The 25,217-nt window shown below is 38.8% G+C and overlaps 2 protein-coding genes across 10 annotated transcripts in view; both read left to right on the top strand.

Annotated features, from left to right (window-relative positions):
- Positions 1–737: 737 nt before the first annotated feature.
- zgc:162472 (uncharacterized) lies at positions 738–21,229 on the top strand. 5 transcript variants are annotated; one of them, XM_023960569.2, is made up of 28 exons: positions 738–875; positions 2,706–2,897; positions 2,972–3,611; positions 3,687–3,790; positions 3,863–3,928; positions 5,616–5,780; positions 5,861–5,994; positions 6,079–6,173; positions 6,251–6,305; positions 6,376–6,507; positions 6,598–6,810; positions 8,265–8,328; positions 8,408–8,606; positions 8,686–8,798; positions 9,776–10,109; positions 10,242–10,376; positions 12,737–12,773; positions 12,866–12,979; positions 13,084–17,359; positions 17,455–17,567; positions 17,655–17,791; positions 18,950–19,004; positions 19,089–19,233; positions 19,316–19,407; positions 20,042–20,107; positions 20,190–20,358; positions 20,435–20,648; positions 20,721–21,229. In XM_023960569.2, exons 2-28 carry the CDS (start codon positions 2,713–2,715, stop codon positions 20,814–20,816), a joined length of 8,148 nt encoding a protein of 2,715 aa, XP_023816337.1. In that variant the 5' UTR covers positions 738–875; positions 2,706–2,712; the 3' UTR covers positions 20,817–21,229. The 5 variants fall into 5 exon arrangements, with proteins under 5 accessions (XP_023816337.1, XP_023816338.1, XP_023816339.1 ...); XM_023960570.2 differs by having other exon boundaries at positions 20,193–20,358; XM_023960571.2 differs by lacking the exon at positions 10,242–10,376.
- A 268-nt stretch (positions 21,230–21,497) lies between these two features.
- The window catches only part of LOC101173562 (rhotekin-like), a 43,835-nt gene continuing 40,115 nt past the window's right edge, over positions 21,498–25,217 (top strand). For all 5 annotated transcript variants that reach the window (XR_013659251.1, XR_013659252.1, XM_078955518.1 and 2 more), the window contains exons 1-2: positions 21,498–23,494; positions 24,278–24,477. Coding sequence is in view for 3 of the 5 variants with exons in the window: in XM_078955518.1 (XP_078811644.1) it covers positions 23,477–23,494; positions 24,278–24,477 (218 nt within the window). In the remaining 2 variants the exon portion in view is untranslated. The remainder of the gene's footprint in view (positions 23,495–24,277; positions 24,478–25,217) is intronic.

The raw sequence follows: 25,217 nt of genomic DNA on the forward strand, positions 1-25,217 counted from the left end.
ATGTGAGAAGCACTTATCAATTGTCTTAAATGATGCTGTTCTTTTAAATGTGTTTTGTCTTTGTTATTCGTTTGTATTGCTGAAGTTGCACTGATCTCGTAGACGTCAAAAATAGGATGTCCATTTTTGCTTTCATATAACTACATCAGTAACCAGCGAGTTACCTTATGCATAATTTTACACATCTGGGGCGGAGCACATTTCAATTTTTGAGTTATAAGTATTATTGACAAAGATAAAAAAAGATGATCATGCTTTTTCGGTATCAATAATGTAATAACAATAAACTAAAAAAACGGTTTGAAATACATAATTTAGATCCTTTCATTTGTATTTGCTGTCTATTCTGTTGTTCTCATTTGCCACCCTTCCAAAGTCTTCTGCCCTCTTCCTGGCCCCCCTTATAAAATGTTCTAGCTCTGCCACTGTAGCACGTTTATGTGGGAAAATGTGCCTTCTTTCAGAGATGAGCATGCAATCTTAATAGATGAAGACAAAAATTTGAATAAAATGAACCTTAGGGAGATCAAAACAGATTTTTTGACTATATTTTCTTGTGTTGTCATCTGTATTATGTATTATTACATTTTACCTAAATTTACTGCTTAAAGTGTAGTCCCCATCAGAAATTAAACTGACCCCCCAACCCCCAAAAAGGCTAACCTCAAAGAAGAAATCCATCATCGCACTGATCTTACCTAATGTAACCACGTTGATACTTTTAACTACATTTCCCACAATTCCATTGAATCGCAGGAATATGACGTCACAAGAATAATGGCGGATTAGATTGTGCATGGGGTCCGCTATCCGCCTTCCTCCTCCTCGACACCGAAGTGTTTATTTCAGCAGGAGAGACGCTTTTTCTGCTCCAGGTATGTTACTTTAGGAAAATTTGGTTGAATTAACTACTTAAAGCTCTCTTTATTTTAGGTTTTTAACAAGATATAGAAGAGTTTTTGACTCTGACAGTGGTGGTGTAGCTGTTTAGACAAGAGTTAGCTTATTGCTTTTTTTTTTTAGTTGTTTACGTTTTGTCAAAACGAATGCAAGAGTTTAGCTGTATATAGGTTCTTTTTCGCATTTATTGTATCTATCTAACATAAATACGAAACTAATAACCTATGGCATGAACCTTTTTCGGAGCCTTATTGGGAGATAACTGTCACAAATATGCCTGACAGGCAGTTGACGTCATACTTCTTGATGTGAAGATGGAGCATTATTTATCTAGATAATTATTATATTTTATTCAATAAAATTGTTTTCTGCATTAAGTACAACAACACTGGTTAAAGTCATTGACTGTGAGAGAACTGGACTGAAGGACCCCTTATATAAACAGCTATTACTCAGTCATTATATTTGTCAGAATACCATTCTTGCTATGCTACCTTTCTTCTTTGAATTGGTCTTTTATTTTTTTTTTAGCACATTTCTTTTCTATACTGTGAGTTCGTCAAGTTTTAAACTGATCAATCAGACGTCTACATATAAGTATGTGGTCTCACGTCCTACAGTCAAAGTGTTCGGTTGATAGATTTTGTGGAGCCCACTTCTAAGTGGTAGGGGTGTGGACTTCCAACAAGCTCATTCCTGGTTGGTGGAAGGCGTTAGTAATTAGTAATGTTTACTGCCGATGACGCCTGGATCCAACATGGTGACATCCGTATCGCAAATAAATGGTGACTGAAATGACTTAATTTAAATGGGCTGAAAGGAAGTAATTTTCTATGGGTGATGTCACACTCACTCAGTCCAGTTCTATTATACTGTCAATGGTTAAAGTCCCCAACAAAGCTGGATTTTTTTCAAGTATTCAAATTAGCTAAGTCTTAATTAGGTAATGCTTTTGAATAAATTGGAGATGAATGATACCAATACGCAGATTTAGTTTCATCTTTATTCTTGTGGGAAAAACAAAACTTAAAACCCCATAAATATGTTTTTGTTCTCTTTAGCAGTGTTTTTTCTGAGTTTTTTTTAATTTTTACTTGATATAAATCACAAGTCTGTATTACCAAAATGCAGTTATTGTTATCGAAGTGTATTCAATAAGATGTATTAAACGCAAAGAAAAAAGGATTTTATAGTCCTTCATATTTCTATCTACTCAGTGTGTAACCTGGGCCTATGTAGATGAAAACAGAGCTAAAATCCTGGCTATTTTAATTGTTTTTTTTTTACCCTAATTAGGGGAAGTTGAATAATTTGTTTGGCAGACCTGACCATTTCTCAAGGCACACTGATGTACCGCAGTTAAGAAACGCTGGTCCATAGACTTCCATAGTAACATCTTTTCAAATTAAACTGGTAATATATATCTATATAAATTAATTACATGTGTGATAATTTTTGTTGAAAAAAGCAAAAGAGAAGCCGTGTGTGTGGGGTTTGGAGATTATTTAGTGTCTCTCAGTCAGAAGCTCCTGGTTTGAATTGATTTTGCGGCTTCATCCTATTGTGCAGAGTAATGTTTGAGATGGTTTTTGGGAGCAGAAGTGACTGTAAGCAAGTGTTGTTGCACATATTTGTGTATAACGTTGTCGAACTGGTAACCTGTCCAGGGTTCACTCTATCTTCACACCTTCAGAGACAGCGGAGAACGGCTGAAGAAACCTGTGACCTTAGGAAAAACTAAGGTTGCAGGTGGTTTTCGGGTTATCCTGTTGGAGATCTGACCGGCTTCGCGTTCGTGTCTTCAGGTCAAAAATGTTCCGGCGGTCACGATTTAGCGTTCGCCCAAATGTCGGCACTGCAGGGAGAACTGCTGCGACACCTCAGGAAAGTCCTGCTGCAAAACAAGAGACTGGTGGGACTGCAAAAGAGGCCAGCGAGGGCAGCTGTGTGCCTGATGAGTCAAATGCACCCCCATTAGAAAAAAACCCAACTTCAGGGTGAGTGACGGCCGTTCTTAAAAGACGGGACAGGGTTTTATCACTGGGTTGTAATGTTTTGTGTAACGTTTCAGGGACGGCGTTGACCAGAACGGTGATGGCTCCAACTCCTCAGCAGCCCTCCAAAGGAGGAAACGCTTTTCCATCAAGCCTAAAGTTGCACCGGGTCGCCCTTCCGCTCCCCCGCGGACTCCAAAGTCCCCCATCAAAGCCGCCTCTGCGCCCCTCAGTGAAACACCTTCCTCTGAGATGGAGAAACCATCAACATCCAGCCAAGCTGGGACCGCTACAGCCCCCAACAGACTCCTGTCCCCAAGGACTCGAAGGCACTCTGATAACAGCAAACAGCACAAGCCGCAACCCAAACTCACTCCTCCGCCCTCTGAAACTCCAGCTGTTTCTGTGGCTGAAGACTCACCTGAGCAAACTCCTCCGGCAGCAGACGGCAGCAAGAAACCGGAAAGCACATCACGGAGTCACCCTAAAGAAGTTGCCCCCAGAGTGCCTGATAAAGTTCCTCCTTCTCTTCCCGACAAGGCAGCCACAGAAATTTCGGAGAAAGCCCGAGCTCTGGTGTCGTCCAAAACTGCGGGATCACTGCCGTCGTCAGCACTTTACCTGAGCAGACTCCTCAACAGCCCTTTGGATGTGCAGCGGCTGGTGAAAGCACAGAAGCTCCGAGAGCTGCTCAGGAGGGAGAGGAGCAAAGAAAAGGTGAGGTTTTTTTTTTTAAGCATCATCCATTTCATCATTTAGGTGCAGATCAAACAGCTGCTTTCACATTCACAGAGCATTAAAAGAGCTAAAGCCAGATGTAAGGAGTTTGATTTAGATCCCACCAAAATGACAATGAGGGACCTGATCCATTATCTTCCAACGTCTAACCCCATGACGTAAGTGCAGTTTCAGCTCTAAAGATGGAGTTGTAAAGAGTGTTGATAAAATGGGAACTTTTTCTCTTTTAGGTCTGTTTTGGACGACTCGGTTGAGGAGAATGAGACTGAGGTTCCTCCTGCAGTGGAAAGACAAGAGTACGTTCATGTTTTCATTATCATCTTGTTTGGTTTATAGTTTTGAAAAACAATAGGGTTCAATATAGACATTCGGAAAATGTTTTACTAATGAAAGTGTTATTTGGATAAAGTTGCTATAAAAAATATTTTTTCATGTTGAAATCTTATTTTTATGTTTGATGATTCAAAAACCAGAAGGATGGTGGGCTTATGTTTTTGTAGCTTTATCCTGGTTTTGGCTCTTGTATCCTAGCAACAAGATCTTTGGATGTAATGGCTCTTTAAACAGCTGCTGATTATTATTATTTTTTTTATAATATATTTTTGGACTTAACAAGAGCTGGATTTTATTTTATTTTATTCTATTTTATTAATTTAATGTTTTATGTGGCATTTGACCGACTGGCAACAAGGGAGGTAGCGTGTTTAAAACATGAAAAGATTTTATTTATTTACTGACTTACTTACTTATCTGTTTATATACATTGTATTTATTTGTCTGTTTGTGTTTTATTTATCTGTTTTATTTATTTATTTTGTTTCCCACAAAACAATAAAACACACAGACTTATGTTTTTTGGGGGGTTAACAACAAAAGAGCAACAGAAAGAAGAAGTTTGATTATTTCTGCCCCCTTTTTGGTTAGTAATAAAGCCATTGGTATACTTTTGATTCTTTCATAACAATAATGAAAAAGGAAAACAACACAACAGATGGCAAATATCAACACATTTATTAGTTTGAACATGTAATAACATATAGACAAAATTACCTTCATTTCCTGTTGTTCTTATTTTCGAAATATTACATTTTCAACATATTTTTAAAATTATATTTATTCATTTGGCCTGTTTTATTTGTGGTTGTAGATCATTCCATAATCTGATACTCTGTACTGTAACCACATCTTTATTTAACTTTGGTTCTAAATCGTTTTAAATTGTTTTGTTGTCTTTTTTCACATTTATTTTGTATATCATAACATAAACATTTATGATGCACTTTATGCATTAAATTTAAAATACTATATTTCACTCAATCTGCAAATTTTATTATCTTTGTTTAAAAAAAGAACGAGGTTAGTTGGTGCTTTTAGTTATTTCAGTGAAGAGGAGATCTCCATCCTGGTGACTGAGCTGCAGCTTTTAGTGGATAATCTAGGTTTAAATTGTTTTTTTTCTCATTGTTCACACCTTAATTAAACCTGGATTTTTGTGTATTTGGATTATTCTCCTGTCTGTAAATGTAACGGCTTTGTTTGTTTGTTTGTGGGTTAAATGTCAGGAAACTCTTGACCCCAGTTTTCCTACCAACAACCATAATGTTGTCGTCAACTAGAGCCCCTGTTGTTGCTTTAAGGTGGAGGTTGCAGCTAAAAGTGTTGGCAGAATTCTGTCAGGACTCTGCTTTAGAGTGATCCACCAGCCTAAACATTAAAATACAATACAATCTGTTTAAAATTATTATTTTATTAATGTATTCTTGTTGTTTCATAAACACCAAAGTACTCATAAAAGTTGAAAATGTTTCTGCTCATTTGTCAAAAATAAATGTGTGCAAAAATACTGACCACAATGAAAGCCAACAAATATGACACGGTTTGCAGAGTTGATCACTTTTTATCAACCGTGTTTTTATGGTTTATATCACAGGTTTATTTGGGTTTGTTTCTGTGTTGACTTGGTTTTTCGTCTCATCTCTGAAGGCCTCCAGAACGAGCTCAGGAGCCTCCGGCTCCTCCGCCTATGAAAGTGGTTTCAAGTGAAGAGGAGGGAGCAGCGTGTGAGGAAGAGGAAGAGCAGGAGGAAGAAATTATGGTTCCTCAGGTCAAAGTGGCAGAAGATGGTTCCCTGATTATTGACGAGGAAAGGTCAGGAGAGCTCCAGAAACAAGGACTTTAACTTTTTCCTTTGTGTTTCTGGTTAAAAATGTTCTCATTTTGAATCTCAGTTTAACGGTGGAAGTCCTGCGGTCCAAAGGTCCCAACACCATTCAGGACCGAGACCCCATCTTTGAGCGCGGCTCCACAACAACATACTCAAGTTTCAGAAAAGGCACCTACACGAAACCTTGGTCCATTGAAGGTACGAGTGATCCGGCAGACGTCAAAGTTTTCTGTGTTGTTTTTTTTCCTGATTAACGAAATGTTCTGTTTTGGTCTTCGTCAGAGACAGACATGTTCTACCTGGCCATCAGCATGGTGGGGACGGACTTCTCCATGATCTGTCAGCTCTTCACTCACAGAGCTCGGTCAGAGATAAAGGTCAGTGATGGGAGCTGGTCTGCTCTTTAGAAAAAAAAAACCTGACTTACAGTCTCAGTAAAAACGTTTCCTTTCAGAACAAGTTCAAAAGAGAAGAGCGGGAGAATTCATGGAGGATCGACAAAGCCTTCAGTGAGCATCGCAGCTTCCTGCCTTTGCTTGTGGTAATAGATTAACCCTGAATCTGATGACTGTTACACAGGAGAGAGGCGTAAACTGGACATTGAGTACTTTTCGAAGTTGCTGGAAAAAGTGTTGGAAGTTCAGAGAGACCGGAAGAAACTCAAAAAGATTTCGGAGAACACCTCCGGGAAGTGCAAGAAAAAGCCGAAACGTAATCTGGTTTTGTTCTTTTTTCATTTCCTCATGTTTTTACAACTTGCATGAGCTGAGTTTTGTTCTTTTTTAAATCTAACCTGTGCAGGTAAACAATCTGCTAAGAAGCTGAGCGATGTGGAGGAGGAGGAGGAGGAGGAGGAAGAGGAGTTTCTAATGCCTGAGTTGGAAGGAGAGAAAGAGAACGAGGACCAGAGTAACGAAGGAGAAGCGGCTGCTGTGAAGTCGGGGAGAAAACGCAAAAAGAATAATCGAGCAGAAGCCTTGATTGAGGAACCGAGTGACAAGAAAAACAAAACAGGTCTGGAGAGACAAACGATTCTTTTTCAAGATATTACAATAGTATAAAAAATTCAGAAAGGGTACTTCTGTTTTACAAAAAAAAAAAACTGATATTTTATCGTCCCTTTTGTATTTCTTGTGCTGCAAAAAGGAAAAAAAAAAACACATTCTGGTTAGTTGTCAAAAACCCAAATGTAATAGAAAATTATATAGATTTTATTGAAAAAGCTAAGCATAAAGCATGGGCGCATCTGGGGTTTGGTAACAAACACTATGGTTACTTTTACTGAGGGAAATTTTTTTTTTTTATTCTACCTACATATTAGGCCTGCACAATAAATCGCACATTTATTGTTATCGCGAAATCAAGCTGTGCAATATGCATTTCGCAAAAGACGGCGAAAACTGCAATAAATGGTTGCCTTCAATGTGCTGAAACAATCTTATGGCAGCTTGAAGTATTTAATGAATCAAATAAAGCAATTTTTCCTTTTGACCAATCAGATTCACCCCTTCACGTTGTTGACCAATCGGAAGGAGCCCTTTTATGATAGATGTTCGCCTCCTATGAAGACGAGGGTCATTTGGAGTGTAATTTTTAAACTGTTTTATTGAAATGGAGATTATGTTTTTTTTTTTTTTTGCTAGTTGTTCATATACCGCAAGTTATATCGTCATCGCAATATTGATAGACAACTTTATTTATCCATTTGGGAGGTTCCTGCATGGAAATTGACAAAATGATCACTAATATCGCGTGTTTTCCATTTATCGTGCTGCCCTACTACATATCTATGTAAGCAAATGTTTTGTGTGCAATTGTATCTGTTTTCTACCAAAAACCCACTTTTGTTTAGTTTAAAAAGAGATGTTTGCGTAGAGCCCTTCTGGTCACTGCTATGGTTTTTAAAGACGCACTCTGAATAAGATTGGTGTTTTTAACGTGTTCTTGTGCCATTTGTCTGATGATGGAGGACATATTTTAAAAATGACTCTTTATTTAATTTTAAATAAATTGTTGTGTCAGGCGCACACAAAAAAAAAATGCTGTTTAAAAAACAAAAAACAACTCAGAGGCAAATTTCTGATGAACTACTGCTGCTCTGCAGAAACTATGTCCTAGAAAATGACAGTTTATTCATTAAGTTTTTCATGTTTTGGTTAAAATGGCATAATTATAACCAAACACGTCTGGGAATGCCCTTATGTTTTTCAGAGTGGGTCTTTAACTGAAAACCATTCATGAGTGTTAGCCGCTACAAGTGAAACTTGATTGAAACCTTTACTTTGCTGCAGAAAAAAATTGTTTCAGATTTTTTTTTTTTTTTAGAAAGCTAAATCACGGTGGAAAGAAATGGGTTTGGACCCAAATTCTTATGCTGTGGAAACTGCTTCTTATAAAATAAAGAAGTCAAAATTAGAAGTTTTTTTAATTTAGATTTTGTGCTAAATTCAGCTTTTCTCTCATCTCAGATGAAGCAGGCGTACCTGAAGACTGTGAAGCAGCACATCCTGAGGAGCTCCCCACTGCAGACACGTAAAAAAATACAAAATAAATCAACAGTGTTTAAAAATGAAACGTTTATTGCATAACTTAAAACGTATTTTGTGTTTAGGGCGGACAAGACTGAAAATGTGAAGACAGCTAAGGATGCAGCCATCAAACCAGCCAAGCTCTGCAGAGGCAGAGCACCAAATCCACTGGTACCTTTGGGTCTGAAGCGCGGCAAAAAGCCTCTGCCTTCTGCAAAGGCCAAAGGCACTGAGGAAGAAAACCGGGAGGAGACAGGGAGGGAAGGAGCTGATCAGGAGCAGGTAATTCTCCTTTTTTCCAGTCGACTTATCCTCCTTATCTGTTTGGACTTTTCTAGTCTGACATTTTGTGATATATCAGGGAGAAAGTGAAAATGAAGCCCAGCTGAGCCAAGAAAGGAAGAGGAAGGGTGATGGTGATGTTTCTTCTGAGGGTGAGGAAGATGCTGCAGTTAAACCTCAGAGGCCCACACGGTACGACATTCAAGTGTTATACTTTTACAAAAAACAAAGTTTTATTTCTCAAAAATGCTGTTTTGATGCTGTGTGATGAGGATGTTCTGACCCAAAGACAATAAAAGAAATTTCTGCCTTCATGGTTTGAGCTGAATGTGACTAATCTTTAAAAAAAAAAAAAAAATGTTTTTTTTCAAATGGCGGCTTTTTGTTGGTTTTATCTCCATAGCAACCATATTATTTTTGGGTCGTCTGAGCTTGACGAATAGGTCTACTAATTTTTAAAAGAATCGGCATGAGTAAACTTTTGGATTTCCTTGGCAACGGAGGTTTCTTGTTAACTACACCCACATTCCTAATACAGTCATATTGTATTTTGTATGTTTTTATTAAGCCTGAGGCAACGATTCATGTATTACATTTTTATAATATTCTGGTAAAAAATGTGCGAGGAACATGATGGGGGCCACTTTTGTGAACTCGCCTTGAAACATCATATAATATCCGCAGACTTTAAAAACCAATGTCCCCCCCCCCCCCCCCCCAAGTAGCTTCCCAGTTATGCTTGAGGAGTCAGGAGGCGATAGATTGAAGATGAATTTAAATTTGTAACTGGTACTAAAGGAGATTTTTAAAAAAAATTAATAAAGATGGCGGCTTCTTCCTGAGGTTAAAGGTCAATGAAACTTGGGTTTAGCTGTAGGCCTAAGATGGAGGCCTATGTGAATTTTTGTGAAGAGCACTTGAACAAAAGTTATTTATTTTCCCCACATTGTGGTAAAATGTGGGGAAAACCTCTGTTGGATGTTCTCGAAACGTTTGTTTTGGTTTTATAATAGATTTAGACTTTTGTTTTGAGCCCCATAAAAGATTTTGACACAGTAAGAAAGAGGTTCAGGACATCTGCGGGATGGAATAAAAACCACAAAAGCATTTGATGTCAAAAACTGGAGAGTCCTAAAATTCAACAGCTTTAATTTGTCTGCTTTCTTCAGATACGGCCGAGTGCCCAAACCCGTCCAGCCCTTGATGTACGCCGCCAAAGACGATTTGCACTCGCCTGCATCCTCTGACACGTCCAAAGGTCCCGCCAAGAGGGGAAAGTCGGTGGAACCTCCACCAGTGCAGAAGTCCAAGAAGCCCAAACTGGTCACCCTGAGGTCGTCCAGGTCAGAGTTTAGTGACGAGGAGAACGAAAACGAGTGGGAGGAGGAGGAGCACCACCTCACCCGTAGCTCCAGTCGAGAGGGCGACGCTCACGGCTTCGTTCAGAGCAGCCTGCACGCCTCCAACACCGAGATTTCAGAGGTGGATGACACCATGGTGGAGGTAAGGAGACCAGCTTCCCCCATGCATACTGTCCATAAACATCCATCTTCTTCATCACATGTTTATGTCATCCCACATTGTTTTGTACCATTTCAAACAATGCACTCTCGACTCCTCCCATCCCACACTTAGCTTGATATCTTGGACAGTATGCCCGATGTGCTGGGCCTTTCCCAAGATGCACTGTGTGCTGACTCCACCTGTCAGCAGGCAGATCATGACACAGGCACTTCTGAACCCAGTGAGCACCAGCTGGACCTGCTTGTTGTAAGTCACGAGTGTCAAAAGTTTTTGCGCCAGCTTTACACTTCCCAGTTACAGTTATAATTTTGTTTATGTGTTTTTCTTTCTAGTTTGTGGCCTTTGTGGTAACTTTTTGTGTTTTGCATTGACATTCTATTGTTGCTTTTTAGCATAATTGAATATCCTTTGGGTGTTTTGCTGACAGATTTACGTGTGTGAGCCCAAATGAGTATTTATTCCAAGTGGTCAAATTTAGCTCTTTGAAGACCCACTCCAAACGTCTTGTGATCTATTGTGAAAGTGTCCTCAGTGGTTTTTTAATCATGATTAAATTGTTTTTATCTAATTAAAAAAAAACCTGTTGTTTTCTAGGATATAGTTTCTGCATTGCAGCAGTAGTTTATTAGACATTTGCATCCGAGTTGAGGGCGGGACTGTTGGCGTGGAGATACCTTGCTCTCCCTCCCTGTTGCAGAGAGCTCTAGGTTTACACTGTCTCCGGCTATCTTACAGCCCCTCACACCCTCAACCTAACTTTACAGGCGCAAGAAAAAGGGTGAGCTGTATTAGAGGTATCCAGTTGTACAGTTTTGTGTCAGATGCAGCTCGAAGACGTACATGGATCTTGTCATCTACAAGTGGATGCATCAGAATGGAGCAGAATGTGGCTCATTCCTTACAGCTTCTACATCACAACTCCGAGCTTTTTCAAACTACATTTGGTCTGGCCCTGATTCACAACAATAAGTATTAAAAATACTCAAAAATGTTCTATATTTGTTGTCTATCATCAGAAAAATGCCAGTACATGTTAAAGATGTAAAAAACACGATTTTTATTGGAGTAGTTCTTTACAAACAAATGTTTCCTTTGAAACTAATGCAGTTTGAAATCAGGAAATACCACAAAAAACAAATAGACAAAATTCTAAAAGCATGTTGATTTAGACATTCAGTTCACCAAGCTACCACTAGGTGGCACTGTAAACAAACAAACAACTTTTAAACTTATTTTGCAAGTATCTGAAACCTAACCAATAGCAGTTATGGTGCGATAGGATCACAGACACTAAAAGAATGTCCAACCACCACGGAGGAAGGCAGGGACATGTTTGAGGCTCGCTGTGAAATCGGCATTGAATCTGTTTCAAGGGGCCCTAAAAGGTTTAAAAAGTCCTAAATGTTGCTTGTAAAAGCTGATAGCTGAGCATCCAACACACTTCTATCACATATTATCTCATAACATATTATTATCACCTATGGTTATGGTTTATAGAAGTGTCCTTTAACCAGATCTTGGATAGCAGGTTAAGCCATATATCACAATTAATATTACAAATAACAGTCAGAGACGTAGGTTGTGTCAGAAGAAGTCTAGACGAAAAACCAGTGTCTTTTAAATTTTTAATAAACCATCAATGTTTTATCTTCATAAGACAATGGATTCATAAATGACTGTCAGGAAACGCTCATATCAATAAGATTTTCACTTCTTAAAATTGATGCCGTCACATTTTCGCCGATTTAAAAAAATAAAAGTGAGCATGGTGTCAGAATTGCTTTTCCAGCGCACTATATAGTTTTTTAGTAGTTATGGAGTAGGGTGGGAATTTGGACGCAGCCATACAGGTGAATGACTTTTCTTTTTTTGTTATTTTCAAAACTAAATTTCAAAGAGATACAAATTACAAAACAGTTAAAAACGCCTCCAGCTTGGCAACAACTGGATACTAAGTTATCTCAAATCTCAAGCAGGCAGAGGCCCCAAACATGCCTGATGTGCTAAATTTCTCAAATAACTTTACACAGTTCAGCTGAAGGGAGATGACAGATGCAAACATTTTTATTTAATCTTTTTGAAGACACAGTCGGTTTCCAAGCAGCAGGAAGAAAGGCATTAAATCACATTACAGTCCTGGATTTCCACTTACCAAGCAGCAAATGTTTTCTTCCATTGTTCACGTGCAAGAAAAATATATTTTTGTTCTGATCTGACTTCTTGATAACAAGTCAGATTTTGTTGGTTATAGATAAGATGTTCCTCATAGATAAACTTCAACTCTGAGAAATGGAATGTAAATAAAGGAATCCAGGAAATCACGTTGATATTTAAAAAAAAAAAAAAGATTTTATTTGTATAATGGCGTATAAAAGTATTTGGTCGATAAGAAAATCTCACCTCATTACCGTACTTCAGCTTTTTGAAAGATACAGAAGGGCCTTCTCCTCTTTCTGTTTGTGACAAACTAAGCTGCCTGATGTCTGATAAGGTGTTTTGTCTGTCATCAATAAAAAAACAAAAATTGTGTAATTCCAGCAGCTGCACTTGTTAACCCCGTTTCATGCTTGGAAATATAGTCATAGATTTGTTTTTTTTCCCTGCAGGATGTTATAGACTTCATTTCCTCAGAACAAGCTGAAGGTATGCGACTTGTTCTTTTTGTTTGTTTTTGTCTTAGGAGCCTCCGGTACATGATACCATAAATTAAATTGCACTTTTCATGTTTCTTTCAGTGTCTCAGAATGAGAGCTACACTGAAGCAGCTCAAACCCTTTTGACCATTGGTAACCGAGCTCAAATTTCTCAGTCAGCACAAAGTGGAGAGACCTTAGAAGAATGCACTGCAGGTATGCAACCAAAAAAACAAAACAAAAACAGCAGCCCCGCTTCCTCTGTTGGTGTAGGCTGTCTCCTGCCTTGGAAAGTTACATTCCGTTGTATTTGATTGCAGGAACATCAGTTGGTGTCAGTGAGTTCACATATGCACAAGAGGAGATTTTGACAGTGTCACCCCAGAAAAAGATCCCTCCTGGGAAATCTGCAGATCAGAAAGTGACATCGCCTTCCACCGAAAAGCTCCAGAGTGCTGAAGTGGACAGCAATAACTCGCTTCCCGTTGACACAAGTGATCAGAATGTTGATCAATTGGGTTGTAAATCTGGAGATAAGTCTTCACTTATAAAGGTGAAGCCTAAACCAAACCTCGGTCACAGCTCAAGGACTGCAAAACCGGTATCTCACACCGAGATGTCGACAGAAGGGGGAGCTGGAAGAAGGTGCTCAGTTGCTCAATGTGTTTCTCAAGATAATGAGACATCAGTTTCTGCTGAAGAAACAACCCCAGGAATATCAGCTTCTGCTGCAGCATTGTTTAAAGATAACACTTCCTCTCAGCGCGGCTGCTTGGATCAGGTTGAAACTGGTGCAGCAGATCAGAATCTCCTGAAAAGCCAGAGTCAGACTGTAATTCAGTCACAGTCGGGGCCTCCTGTAGAGTCCAAGGCAGGCTTAAATAAACCAGTTGAAGCAGTGCCAGAGGTTAAAAAAGCGTCAAGCACCGATCCCAGCCCAGTTCCAGACAGAACCAGCAAACCTCAACCCTCAGCTGCAGACAACTCTTCTGTGAGTCACACAGGAGAAGGTGATGTCAAAAGTCCTTCTCAGCCCAGAGGCAGACTGCCAAAAGTCAAACCCAAACCAATCCTACTGCAGACGTCAAGAATAGCTAGATCCAAACGGCAAACTACTGAAGGGGTGGCAGAGAAAGAGTCAATTGAAAGTCAGAATACTTCAACCAAAATGCCAGCAGAACTTCCAGATGAACGAACTATAAGTGAGGAGACAAGAAGTCTTAAATCTCTAAATCAAGCAGCACCTGATCAGAGCGCTACAGAAGCTCTGATCTCTGCCAAAGTCGTGCCTGAGCTCTGTGTGGAGCAGACCAGCAAAGACTCTGAAGCCACTTCTGAAACTGTGTTAACTGAACAAACAGACCCGGAACTACCAGCTCCACATGGGTCACATTTGGGTTCAGAAGGAAAAGAAGATTCTGCTGCAGCTGCTGAAGCAACCTCCAATCAAGATGAAAAAAAAACGGGATCTTCTCAGTCAAGAAAGGGTCGACTACAAAAGGTTAAACCCAAACCAAACATACCACAGTTGTTGAGAGGTGCAAGATCCAAAGCTCAGAACACAGAAGATGCCGTCCAAAAAAATCCGGAGCTTACCAAAAACCCATCTGTAGAGGCGGAACCACAAACAAAACTCACACAAGAACTGTCTGCAAATAGGGAGATAAAGACAAAAGATGGAGTTGAAGATCAAAAAGAATTGGGTGGAGCACCATCAGGTCAAGGTCCTACAAAAACCCAGAATCTCTCCATCGAGTCCAGTTTGGAGCAGGCAACTGGAGATGCACCGTCAATTCCTGATTTAACAAAAGAAAGTGCAGCATCCCGTGTTGAAGATCCAGTTTTAAAGGCCTGTGAGGTCACAGAACCAGAACCACAACAAGGGCTACATTTGGATTTTATTGAAAGTGAAAATTCAGCTTCTTTAAATAAGTCTGTAGAAGAGTTGGCAGTCATGCAAAAAGAGGAAAAATCTTTGCCAACAGGTCAGACAAAGAGAGATCGACTGTCAAAAATCAAACCAAACCTTCAAACATCAAGAGCTGCAAGACCTCAAACCACTGAAGAAGCTACGCAAAAATACTTGTTTCCAGGTGAAGGACCTGATTTCAGAAAGAAGGTGGAACCAGAACAGGAACTGGATCTCTCTGTAAATGAAGACACACGGAGAGAGGCTGGATTTGTAGACCCCAATGTATCAACAGACCAGAGCACCAAAGAAAGCCCAAATCCCTGTGAAGATCAGCCTGAGCCATGTAAGGAGCAAACCATGAGAGATAAAGGAGCAACGTCTGAATCAGCTCCAGAAAATCTGTCATACTGTTTTGGGCTACAGTCAAATGTGGAGCCAGGAAAAAGTGGAAAGCCTTCAGCAGCAGCAGCAGAGAAGCTGACATCTGGTCCAGAAGAGGAACCAAGTGCATCTGATGAAAGGAAGAAGGGTCAAATCCAAAAACGTAAACCCAAACCAAACCTGGTACAGACATCAAGAGTTCTGAGGTCCAAATTCTCAAAAGATTCACAGGATAAAAACTCAAGTTCCATAATAGAACCCAAAGTCCGTGAAGATGCCATGTCATTGGTGGAAGCAACCCTGTCTTTGGACAGTCAACCTGAAACTGTTCCTTCTTCAACAGTACAGCCTATTATGACTTTAGACTCAACATCCACTCCATTAACAGACTCTTCTTCAAATGAAGAGCAAAGGGAATTAACTGAACTGGATTCGATTGATATGATTGCAGAAATATCAGATCAGAGCACCACAGAGAACCAGAACTTCCCTGAAGTCCAGATTGGTATTGCCAGAGTTGAAGAATCTCCGACGGAGTTCTCTGATAAAAACCTAAAATCTCATATTGAACCAACTGATTCAAGAGTTCCAGAGGCACCAAAGCTGGGTTTGGATCCAACTTCATCTGTTGCAGGGCCTCCAGCCGTCAAACAAGGTTCTGAAGTTGCATCTTCTTGTTTATCAGTGAGGAACAGATTATCAAAAATTAAACCCAAACCCAACTTGACAAAAACCTCAAGACCTGCAAGATTGAGACCTCAGATCTCAAAAGAATCAGCACAAAGTTCTGAATCCTGCAAAAAGTTTGAACCAGAAAACAGCAGCATCTCCAATTCTGCTTCAGGTTCAGAACAGTCCCAGACTGAATTCCCTACAGAAGAGAAACATCCTGGACATGTAGATCCGGCGGACACGGATGCAGCCACAACAGGTTGCAGTGCTCCAAAGAAACAGAACATCTGTCAAGTCCTGCTGGAAGAACAAACATCTGCAGACCAGGAATCGGCCTCTGAGATGAGAGAGGAAGCATCTCCGGTTGGGAAGTCACCAGATGTTCGGCATTTATCTGCACAGGCGTGTTCAGAAGAAGCTGAGTCAAACGCTAAGTTTAGGAGATTACAGAAAATTCGCCCCAAACCGAATTTACCAAATAAATCAAGAACGGCAAGAATTGGAACACCAACCATAAATGACCCAAAGGAAAAAGATTTGAGTGAAACTCAATTTGAACAAGACTTGATTGAACAAACATCTGCTGAGAAAGCTGCAGGAAACCAGAACATCTCTGAAGTTCCCAATGAAGATCAGACCACTGGAAAAATTGAGGAAATATCCTCTTTTGTTGAGGTGAGAAATTTAGCATGTGAAGAAGCAGAAGAGGGAGAAGTGTCCTTTGTGGGGCAGAAGCTCCATCTTGCTGCATCAGGAACCAAGCAACATGTTGGTGAAGAGGCTGAAGCTGCATCTACGTCTCAATCCAAGAGGAGGCGTTTTCAGAAACCTAAACCAAACCTCCCTGTGACATCAAAAGGCGCTAAATCTAAACCCGAAGTCCCTAAAGAGCCAGTCCAACTCACGCTCGCTATGAAGCAACCACAGATCTCCACCTCCAAATCTATGGAGCAACCACAGATCTCTATTTCTAAATCTGTGGAGCAACCTCAGATCTCCATCTCTAAATCTGTGGAGCAACCTCAGATCTCCATCTCTAAATCTGTGGAGCAACCTCAGATCTCTATTTCTAAATCTGTGGAGCAACCTCAGATCTCCATCTCTAAATCTGTGGAGCAACCTCAGATCTCCATCTCCAAATCTTCTGACCGCTCAACATCAAAAGAAGATGGTCAGTTTGTGTTGACTTCTCATAAAATCAAAAGTTCAGTTGCGGAACCGTTTGTCGAATTGAGCCCATCTCATAAATTTGTAGAGGAATCAACCTCCGAGTGCAAGACAAATGTTGAACAAGTCTCCAATTCAGAGCAAAATCTTCTTCAGAGAAGACCAAGGCTTTCCAGAGTCAGACCCAAACCTAATCTAGAATCATCCAGTCGAGCTTCGCGGCGAAAAGTTCAGCCAGGTGACGGTTCCAAACCTTCAGGTGAAACTTCCACACCTCCAAGTGGCCTTAAGACATCAGTGGAGATGGAACCAGGTGGAGAAAAAATGGACAGTGAAGGTCCAGCTGAGAGGGACTTGATAGATTCATCTGCAGCTGTGGATGCTAAGGTCTCAACACAAGTCGGTTGTACATCAACCTCCAAAGCCAGGTCGGTCAGTGCAGAGGGACACTCCTCAACCCAAAGGTAACCGTGACCTTCTGCCCTCAAGAAGGTTCATGCTGACATATACTGAAAATGTGGATTTAATCCAGTAATGATGTTCTTCTATTCTTTTAAAGTATTGATTCTGCTGAATCAGAAGCAGCTGACTCTTCTGAGACGTCAAATAAAGCTCCTCAACCTCCCAACATCACGTGCAGCAGTCTTGCACAGCGCAGACAGACGGATGCAGGTTTGATTCTGCTAAATTGAATGGCTAAAGCTGGGATAAACAACTTTATGAACTCCAAAATTATGAATATTTTCTTCTTTTCCATAGATTCTGGCACTAGCTCGAGGACAGCTGCGTTGGAGCCTCGCCCTGGCAGTCGATGGCCAGTAGGTGGAGACATTGATGAGACGAGAGACAAATCGTCCTGTCTAGATCCTGCTTCTCAAGAAGTGTCATCCACGCAAGTGAGATAATAATACGTCACTCAGTCTTAGCAATTCATTTCTAACAAGTTATTTGAAGATAATTTGGCTTTTTTAATTTGATTGTTTTGGATTGTTTCATCTCCGGACTTCTTGAATTGAAACCCTTATTTCATGTTTTTGTTCTGAATTTTGGCGAAGAGAAAATCTCGTTTCCTTTTAAACTCTAATCTGTTTTTTTTAATCTTATTTGCATATTGTGTGGCAAACAATTCTTATGGGCTTTATGCATTATTTTAAAATGCTTTGATCAACTAAATCTTTACATTAAATATGCATAAGGTCAGGGCTTTTAACCCAGTGGCTACCAGGACATTGACATCGGGTGATAGAGATTATGGTGACATCATTTCCGCTCCAGAACATCGCCTGTTGTTGGCGCCGCCTGAGTCATCCCTCCTCTGTTGTGGCGTTCAGTAGCAGTGATGAAGATCTTCCAAAGTTTGGTACATCAGAGGAGGGATAATATGGGAGGCGCCGACAACAGTCACTGTTCTATAGCTGAACTGACGTCAACATAACCTACGTTTCCAATGTCAATCGTGTCTCTAGAAGCCAGTGGGCTCAAAGCCCCGCCCCACGTAAAATTAGGCTCAACTAGGAAAACATAAAATCTGAATTGAAACTGTAAATTGAGGAATTAAAGCAAAGGGTGAGAAAAAACAAGTTGAAAATACAAAACAGCAGCTTTTACAAAGAAATATATATTTTATATTCATCAGGATAACTTTGTAAACAGTTAATGCTAGCCGTTAAGAGCAATTCTTCCATTTATCCATTAGTTAAAATTGTATTTTTCTCTAAAAAAAAGAGGAATTTACTAGTTTTTGTTCAGATTTCATTACAGCTCTTTAAATATTTGCATTTTATATTCAAAAGTTAACATTTTTAAAATGGCATAAAAGGTGCTTAAGCACTGAAATATTAAAGAAAATCCTGCGGTGACCTTTGAGGTTGAAGTACTTCATGTTGTTTTCAGATCATCAGTGTCTGAAATGTTCACATTTGGAACACTTGTGGTAAAAAAGGTGTATCGAACCAACAAAACCCTGCATTAAGTTACCGCTTTGATCTGAGGCGGAGTTTCAAATCTGCTGCTACCTTTCCTCAACTGTCTCCCTTTGATTCCTTAAACCCCAGAATACGTCTGCTTTAAATCCGGAGGGGATCCACACTTATCCGCTTCTGATGGAGAGTAAGTCGTTCTTCTACCGCCGCGGCTTTGTTTGAAGTGTTTCCGTTAAACGCCTTCTCTTTTTATTTTAATTTTTTTTGTCAGTGCTGCCCGAGCAGGTGCCTTCAGATCCGGATGAACCGTTCTTCGTCCTTTCTCTGATGGAGATCCCGGGGGAGGAGGCGGTAACCAGCGTGGCCGAGAAGCCGCCCCATCACCCCGTCGCAGATGCTGTCACGCTGCGGCCGTGGTTAGTGCTGCTGCTGCCCCCTTCGGCCGAATGGAGTTTGTTTCATCTGCCGTCGGAGCTTACAACCTTCTCCCCTGTGTAGGGATTCTGGAGAGAGTTCCACAGCAGCAGCAGGAGAGAAGTCCGTCTCTGGCGTCTCTACAAAAAGTGCAGAAACAAGTTCTGCATCTGAAGGTGAAGCTGCAAATCAAATCAAACTTTATTTATAACACTTTGCATACTCATGTCGCTCAAAGTGCTACATATATATCTATATATATATATATATATATATATATATATATATATGACTTTCACACATAAACAAAATTATGAAACACATACAATACCCACAAAAGGCTGACCTTTTTCTTTAGAAATACCTTTGTAGGTCATTGTTTGCATGAGGACTAAACACAAGATAAGCTGTTGGCTTAAACGTTTATTAGAAGAGTTATTGAGTCAGTAAGTCTGAACCGATGAATATCTTGCCAATTTTACCAAACTGGTTTTGTGAGCCTCCTGCTGAAACTAGAGCTGCGCTTTACGGCAGTAAAAGGCCGTGATCCGTTCATGACCTGCACACTTCTAGTAGGGCATTTATTTTAAAGAATAAGCTTGAAATATACCGCGCCGATCAAAGTAATAAAAAAAAAATATCGGATACCGGGTCGAGTCTGAAACTATGTGATTGGGCCAGATTTACTGTGGCTGCAGGGTGATCCTCCACAAAGTGAGCTGGTTGATCAAATTTTTATTTTTTTTCCTGTTTTTTTCATTTTTTTATGCCTTATTGTTGAGTCTTACGGTTTTTAACGTTTTAAACCAGAAAAACCTGCAGAAAGTCTGGACACCTTTGTTGCCAGAGAGACGGACGCAGCAGCTGAGAATAAAGGTATTCAGAACATTTTTCTTTCAAATGCTTATAATAATAAACATTTTATTTTTCTGTATTTATTTTTATTGCCTCTTTTTAGCAGCTATTTCAACAAGGAGAAGAAGAACTAAAGCTGAAGCTACCGTCAGCCAGAGAAGTGACGCTGAAGCCGCTTATGACCCACGAAGTTGTAAAAAAGGGAAAAATTTGAAGAAATCTGACAGCAGTTTGGGCTCCAAAAAAAGTAACAGAAGCGGTCATCAGACTAGGTAAGGGATTTTTTTATATATTAACAATTTGTCAATGATATTACCTGTTAAGATCTAGTTTTTCTTTCACTTACAGAAAAGCAAAAGACGTTTCCCATGAATCAAAAACGTCACCCAGCGATTCCCCTGCTGCGAAGGGGAAGACGTCTGCTAAGAAAGCAGCTTCTGCGTCACGTGAAGATGCCGCACCAACCAAAGTCCGTTCAGCTCCTGTGGGGTCGCAGTCCAGACCCACCGCCGACCACACACCCGGCACCTCAACTCCCAGCTCCACCCTCCGCACCGCCCGGGTAAGACGGTAACAAGCGGCTAAAAACATGTCATTTCTTTTCTCTCATTTGGGTTTGTGTTGATCTTTGCAGGAAGGCTGTGCTGAGATCAGCTCAGCAGAGGAGGAGCCCACCAGCGTGTCGCAGTACTTCATTAGTGACATTTTCACAGAAGTGGATGAGTCATGAACATCGGATTCTCATTTAAAGAAGCTCCTGTTTTTTAGTCTTAGTTGTGATGTTTTTATAGTCCAATACATTCCCCCCCCCCACTGGCACTTTGGATTTGTTTTGGAGTTGAAATCAGTGCTTTTTGAAAATGCACTTAGACGATAAATGCTAAAGTTTGAAAGCTAAAGCGGCGGCAGCTGAATGTTTCAGTTCAGCCCCAAATTTTACTCAACTGTGAAAATGTAAATATGTTGTGTGTTTCATTTTGTACTTGATGCCACTTTCTAAATTGTGTACAGCTTTATACAACCCTCTTGTGTACATAATTTTATTTAGTTAAGCAAACTCCATCAAAGGTGAATTTATGGATGTTTCCATGAATGGTTGACGAGTAACAGTTAGTGGTTTACAATAAATCAAGATAAACACTTGATTGGGTATTTTATTTGACTTTTTTATGTGTTTCTTTATATTTAATTTATAACTGTAGAGACTGAAACATGCATTAAACGATTAGGCTTAATTATTTAAAAACAAGTGGAAGTTCAATGATTATTTTAAAAATAAATTCTCTCACAATAACTCAAAGCTGGTTGTCATAAGAGAATATCTAAACCAGTACTTGTACCATCAATATGAAGGAAAAAATGTTTCAGTTGTACAGAAATTGGTTCTGCAGTGTAAAATAATTAAAATAACATTTTAGATGAATGTAATTCAAATGTTACACTGTAATAATCGAAAGCAATACCTCCTTGATCTATAAAAGTGTTTGTTTTTTTGTAGATCAATAGGTTGAGATACTGCAGGTTAAATACTTATTTTATTGAACTTGAAAGAAATTATATTTCCTGTTATCTTTTTGTTACTTTATCATAATGCAACACACAGGCTTCACAAACAATAAAGCTATTTCAACTGTAAATTTATTAAATAAACTGATGTAACTATTGAGATCTTTCGATTACAGTTACACATCTCAGCCAGTAGGGGGTGCTGCTGCGTCGCGCACAAATTATTTCTGCAGATAATTACATTTTCCTGAAATCCAATAAACTTCATTTGTTGTTAAATTTTTTGTTATTAACAACAGGTCAGTTAAAAGATGTTTTAGCAAAAAAGAAAATTAAATAGAAATCAAATTAAAAACTTTTAAAAAGTAAGTGAGAAAAATAGTTTGAAGTATAAAGCTGCTATAAGTGATTATACTTTGCTTTAAGAAAATACAATTAGTTATTTTTGTATTTTAACATCCTTTTTTCTTAAAGAGAAGTACTAAAATGAAACAAAGCAAAAATAAATGTATAACTAGTGCCGCCAAGTTTCTACCTCAGATTGTTCTGTAAAAGTAGGAACTTTTAATCCAACAAGTCATCTCACTTTCGTTCTATAATTTCATGTTTTCTGGAGACAAAATGCATACATGTTAATATACCATTATTATAAGAAGTGTTAAACACATACTCATATTTCAGTCTCTATTAATAAATAACTTTACTAAGTAGCATATCGACTTTATGGAACCAAGATTCCAAAATTCAGAAGTTAAACTTCCTCATGAGTCAAATTCCTAATAGATTTTTTTCTTAAATTGATTTTAAAACTCTTTATTTGAAGACCTCTTCAATTCCATGTAAACTATTCTGTAGTTTAACTCCACATAGTGAAACAAACGCTAGTTTTTGCGGTTTGCACACCCATAGAATGACATTTCAGACTTTTAAAGCCAATTTAAAGCCCATTTTCCCTCCCAGTGTATAGCTTTTCTGTGGTTTTATCATTGAATAACATCTATAATTTTATAAAAGTCAGAAAATGTGAGTCATTTGGATTTTATGAGCAATAGATTAGTGGGATCACGATAACACATTGCGCTGTAACTTTAAAAAAGGCTTTCCACAGTAGCTTTTACAGATGTATTAAAAGCTGAATGGAAGTCATACAAAAGCATTTGGGCTTTTCTATACAGCGAATTAACCTTATTTAAACATCAGATCTGACTCATTCTGACCTTTAATCCATCTTCCACATAAACATTTGAGACTTAATATAGGTTTTCTTCCACCGTTTGGATTTAGAATTGATTTATTTCAAGTACTAAAAACAAAAGAAGACAAATAAAAGATAAATAGATACACACACACAATGATTAGTCATGACTTGATTGGAAAAATTAAAAATAATACACTTAGATAAATGGTGCCATTCTAAATTCTTTTAATCATAAATAGACTTTTGCACATGTACATATACAATACATGAAATATTGACTCAAATGTAAATTTTGTTAAAAAAAGACCCCTACTATGCTTAATTTAACTTTTCATTGTTTTAGGTAGTTATTATAAACCAGTCATGTTTATGCTATAAATGCACAAAAAGAAACGTGTGCCTAAAATAAGTACAATCCTTTAATTTTATTTATGATCTAAAAGTACAAATCAGATCAACATTTGGTACTGTATGGGAGCTTTGGAGAAAAAAGTATTGGAGTCTAAAGCTCCTCATGTATGGAGGCTTAAGAGTGTTTTGATCTCTGTTGAGTAACTAGCTGCTCGGTCTGCAAATCTGTTCTAAATCCAGTTCCAGTCACCTGTGGGATTAGCTCCTTCATTCAGCAAACTGCCTGACTGTGCAGAGACCGGAACAGAACCCCAGCAGCTCTGCAGAGGAGGACCATGAACGACGCCGCACAGGTCAGTGAGAGGAGAGGAGTTTGTCGGCTGCAGTTCACCACAGCGAGTACACTCGCTTTATACCATTAGCTTTTGTTTTTAGAATTTTTGATGTAAATTAGCTTTAAAACAAGTTTTTCTTGTCTTTTTCTGATAATTGTTGAGGAAAAGGTTGCTGATCAAACCCCCCCCCAAAAAAAAATTGAATTTCCTTGAATTCTGTACTTTTCCATACTGCAGTGAAGAAGTTCATTTGAAATGACAGACTCTAATGTTTACGATTTCAAACAATGCAGCACAGCCTGTGCTCAGAAAAGGGAGCAGAGTTATGTAACGTGTTCTGATCCCTAAAGCTGAGCTTTCTGAAATAAACCGGAATCCACATGTTCATTAGGAAATGTGTAAAATGGTTTTAGACAACAATGATGGGATTTGTTCCTTTTAAATGATGGGATTAGGCAACACCTGGAGAAAACCCAGAATTTTAAACCATGCCTAAATTAACTGTATTTACCTCTGCAACTCGTTAAATTTTTCTTTTATTGCTTAATTGATTCTATTCTTTTATTTTTATTGTTTATTATCCCATTGTTTAATGATTTTATTTGATTTGATGTTAAGGACTTTGGTTGCCTCTACTTTTACGAGTGCTATACAAATAATAAATTGATAGATTGATTTTGGAGTTAGACGGTTTTTCTTTTTCTTTTTTGGTGAAAGAGTTTGACACAAGCAGGGTCATGATGTTTTTATCGGGTCACACAGAAGCTGAAACCTTTGCTGTCCTCTACAAATTTCCTGCAGGATGGCAAGGTGCTGCAGCAGATTGAAAGGGAGGTGCGGATGCGGGAAGGGGCCAGTAAACTTCTGGCTGCCTGTTCCCAAAAGGATCAGGCCCTGGAGGCCTCCAAGAGTCTGCTGACCTGCAACGCCCGCATTCTGGCTCTGCTCAGCCAGCTGCAGAAGATCCGGAAAGCGCAGATCCTGGAGCGGGCCGGACTCAGGTCAGATGGGGATCCAGACTCGTTGAATGTGAGGCTAAACAAAGGTGTACGAAGTCTTTGTGAAGAGGAAGAAACTGTTCAAGACCCACTTCTTTTTTTTTTTTATCACCTTTTAATCTATTTTTAAAGCGTCCACAGTGGTCTTTTATTTTTTTTTGTAGGACATAGTTTCTGCAGGGCATCAGGAGTTTGCCTCTGAGTTGTAGGTGGGGCTATTGACATGGAGCAACCCGCCCCCCTTTCCCTCTTTTCACCTCTGTTTTACAAACTTTACATCACAAACACTGTACAATCTTCTTTAAACTGCATTTTTTTGTCTGCTACTAATTTGCAACAATTATATAAATAATTGTAAAATTGTAAATAAAGAAAAAAAAGATTATTAAAAAACAATGAAAAGAAATTAATAACAACAATAAATTAATAATAATAATAATAACAATAATCGTCATTATATTATTATTATTAATAATAATAACAACAACAACAATAATAATAATAATAGCAATTAATATTATTATTATTATAAATAGAAAATAAAATAATAGTAAAAAATACATATAATAATACAAAGAATTACAAAAAAATAAACAAAATAAATGGTAACATAAATTAAATGAATACAAAATATAATAAAGACTCAGGAATGCTTTTTTTGTAAGGGTAGTTTTCTTTATATTTCAGCATCAGAAAAATGCTGCAAGATCATGTTAAAAACAGCAATAACACAAAATTTTCAT

This window comes from Oryzias latipes, chromosome 12, assembly GCF_053564925.1.
Source record: "Oryzias latipes strain Hd-rR chromosome 12, Olatipes_Hd-rR_3.1".
NCBI lineage: Eukaryota > Metazoa > Chordata > Actinopteri > Beloniformes > Adrianichthyidae > Oryzias > Oryzias latipes.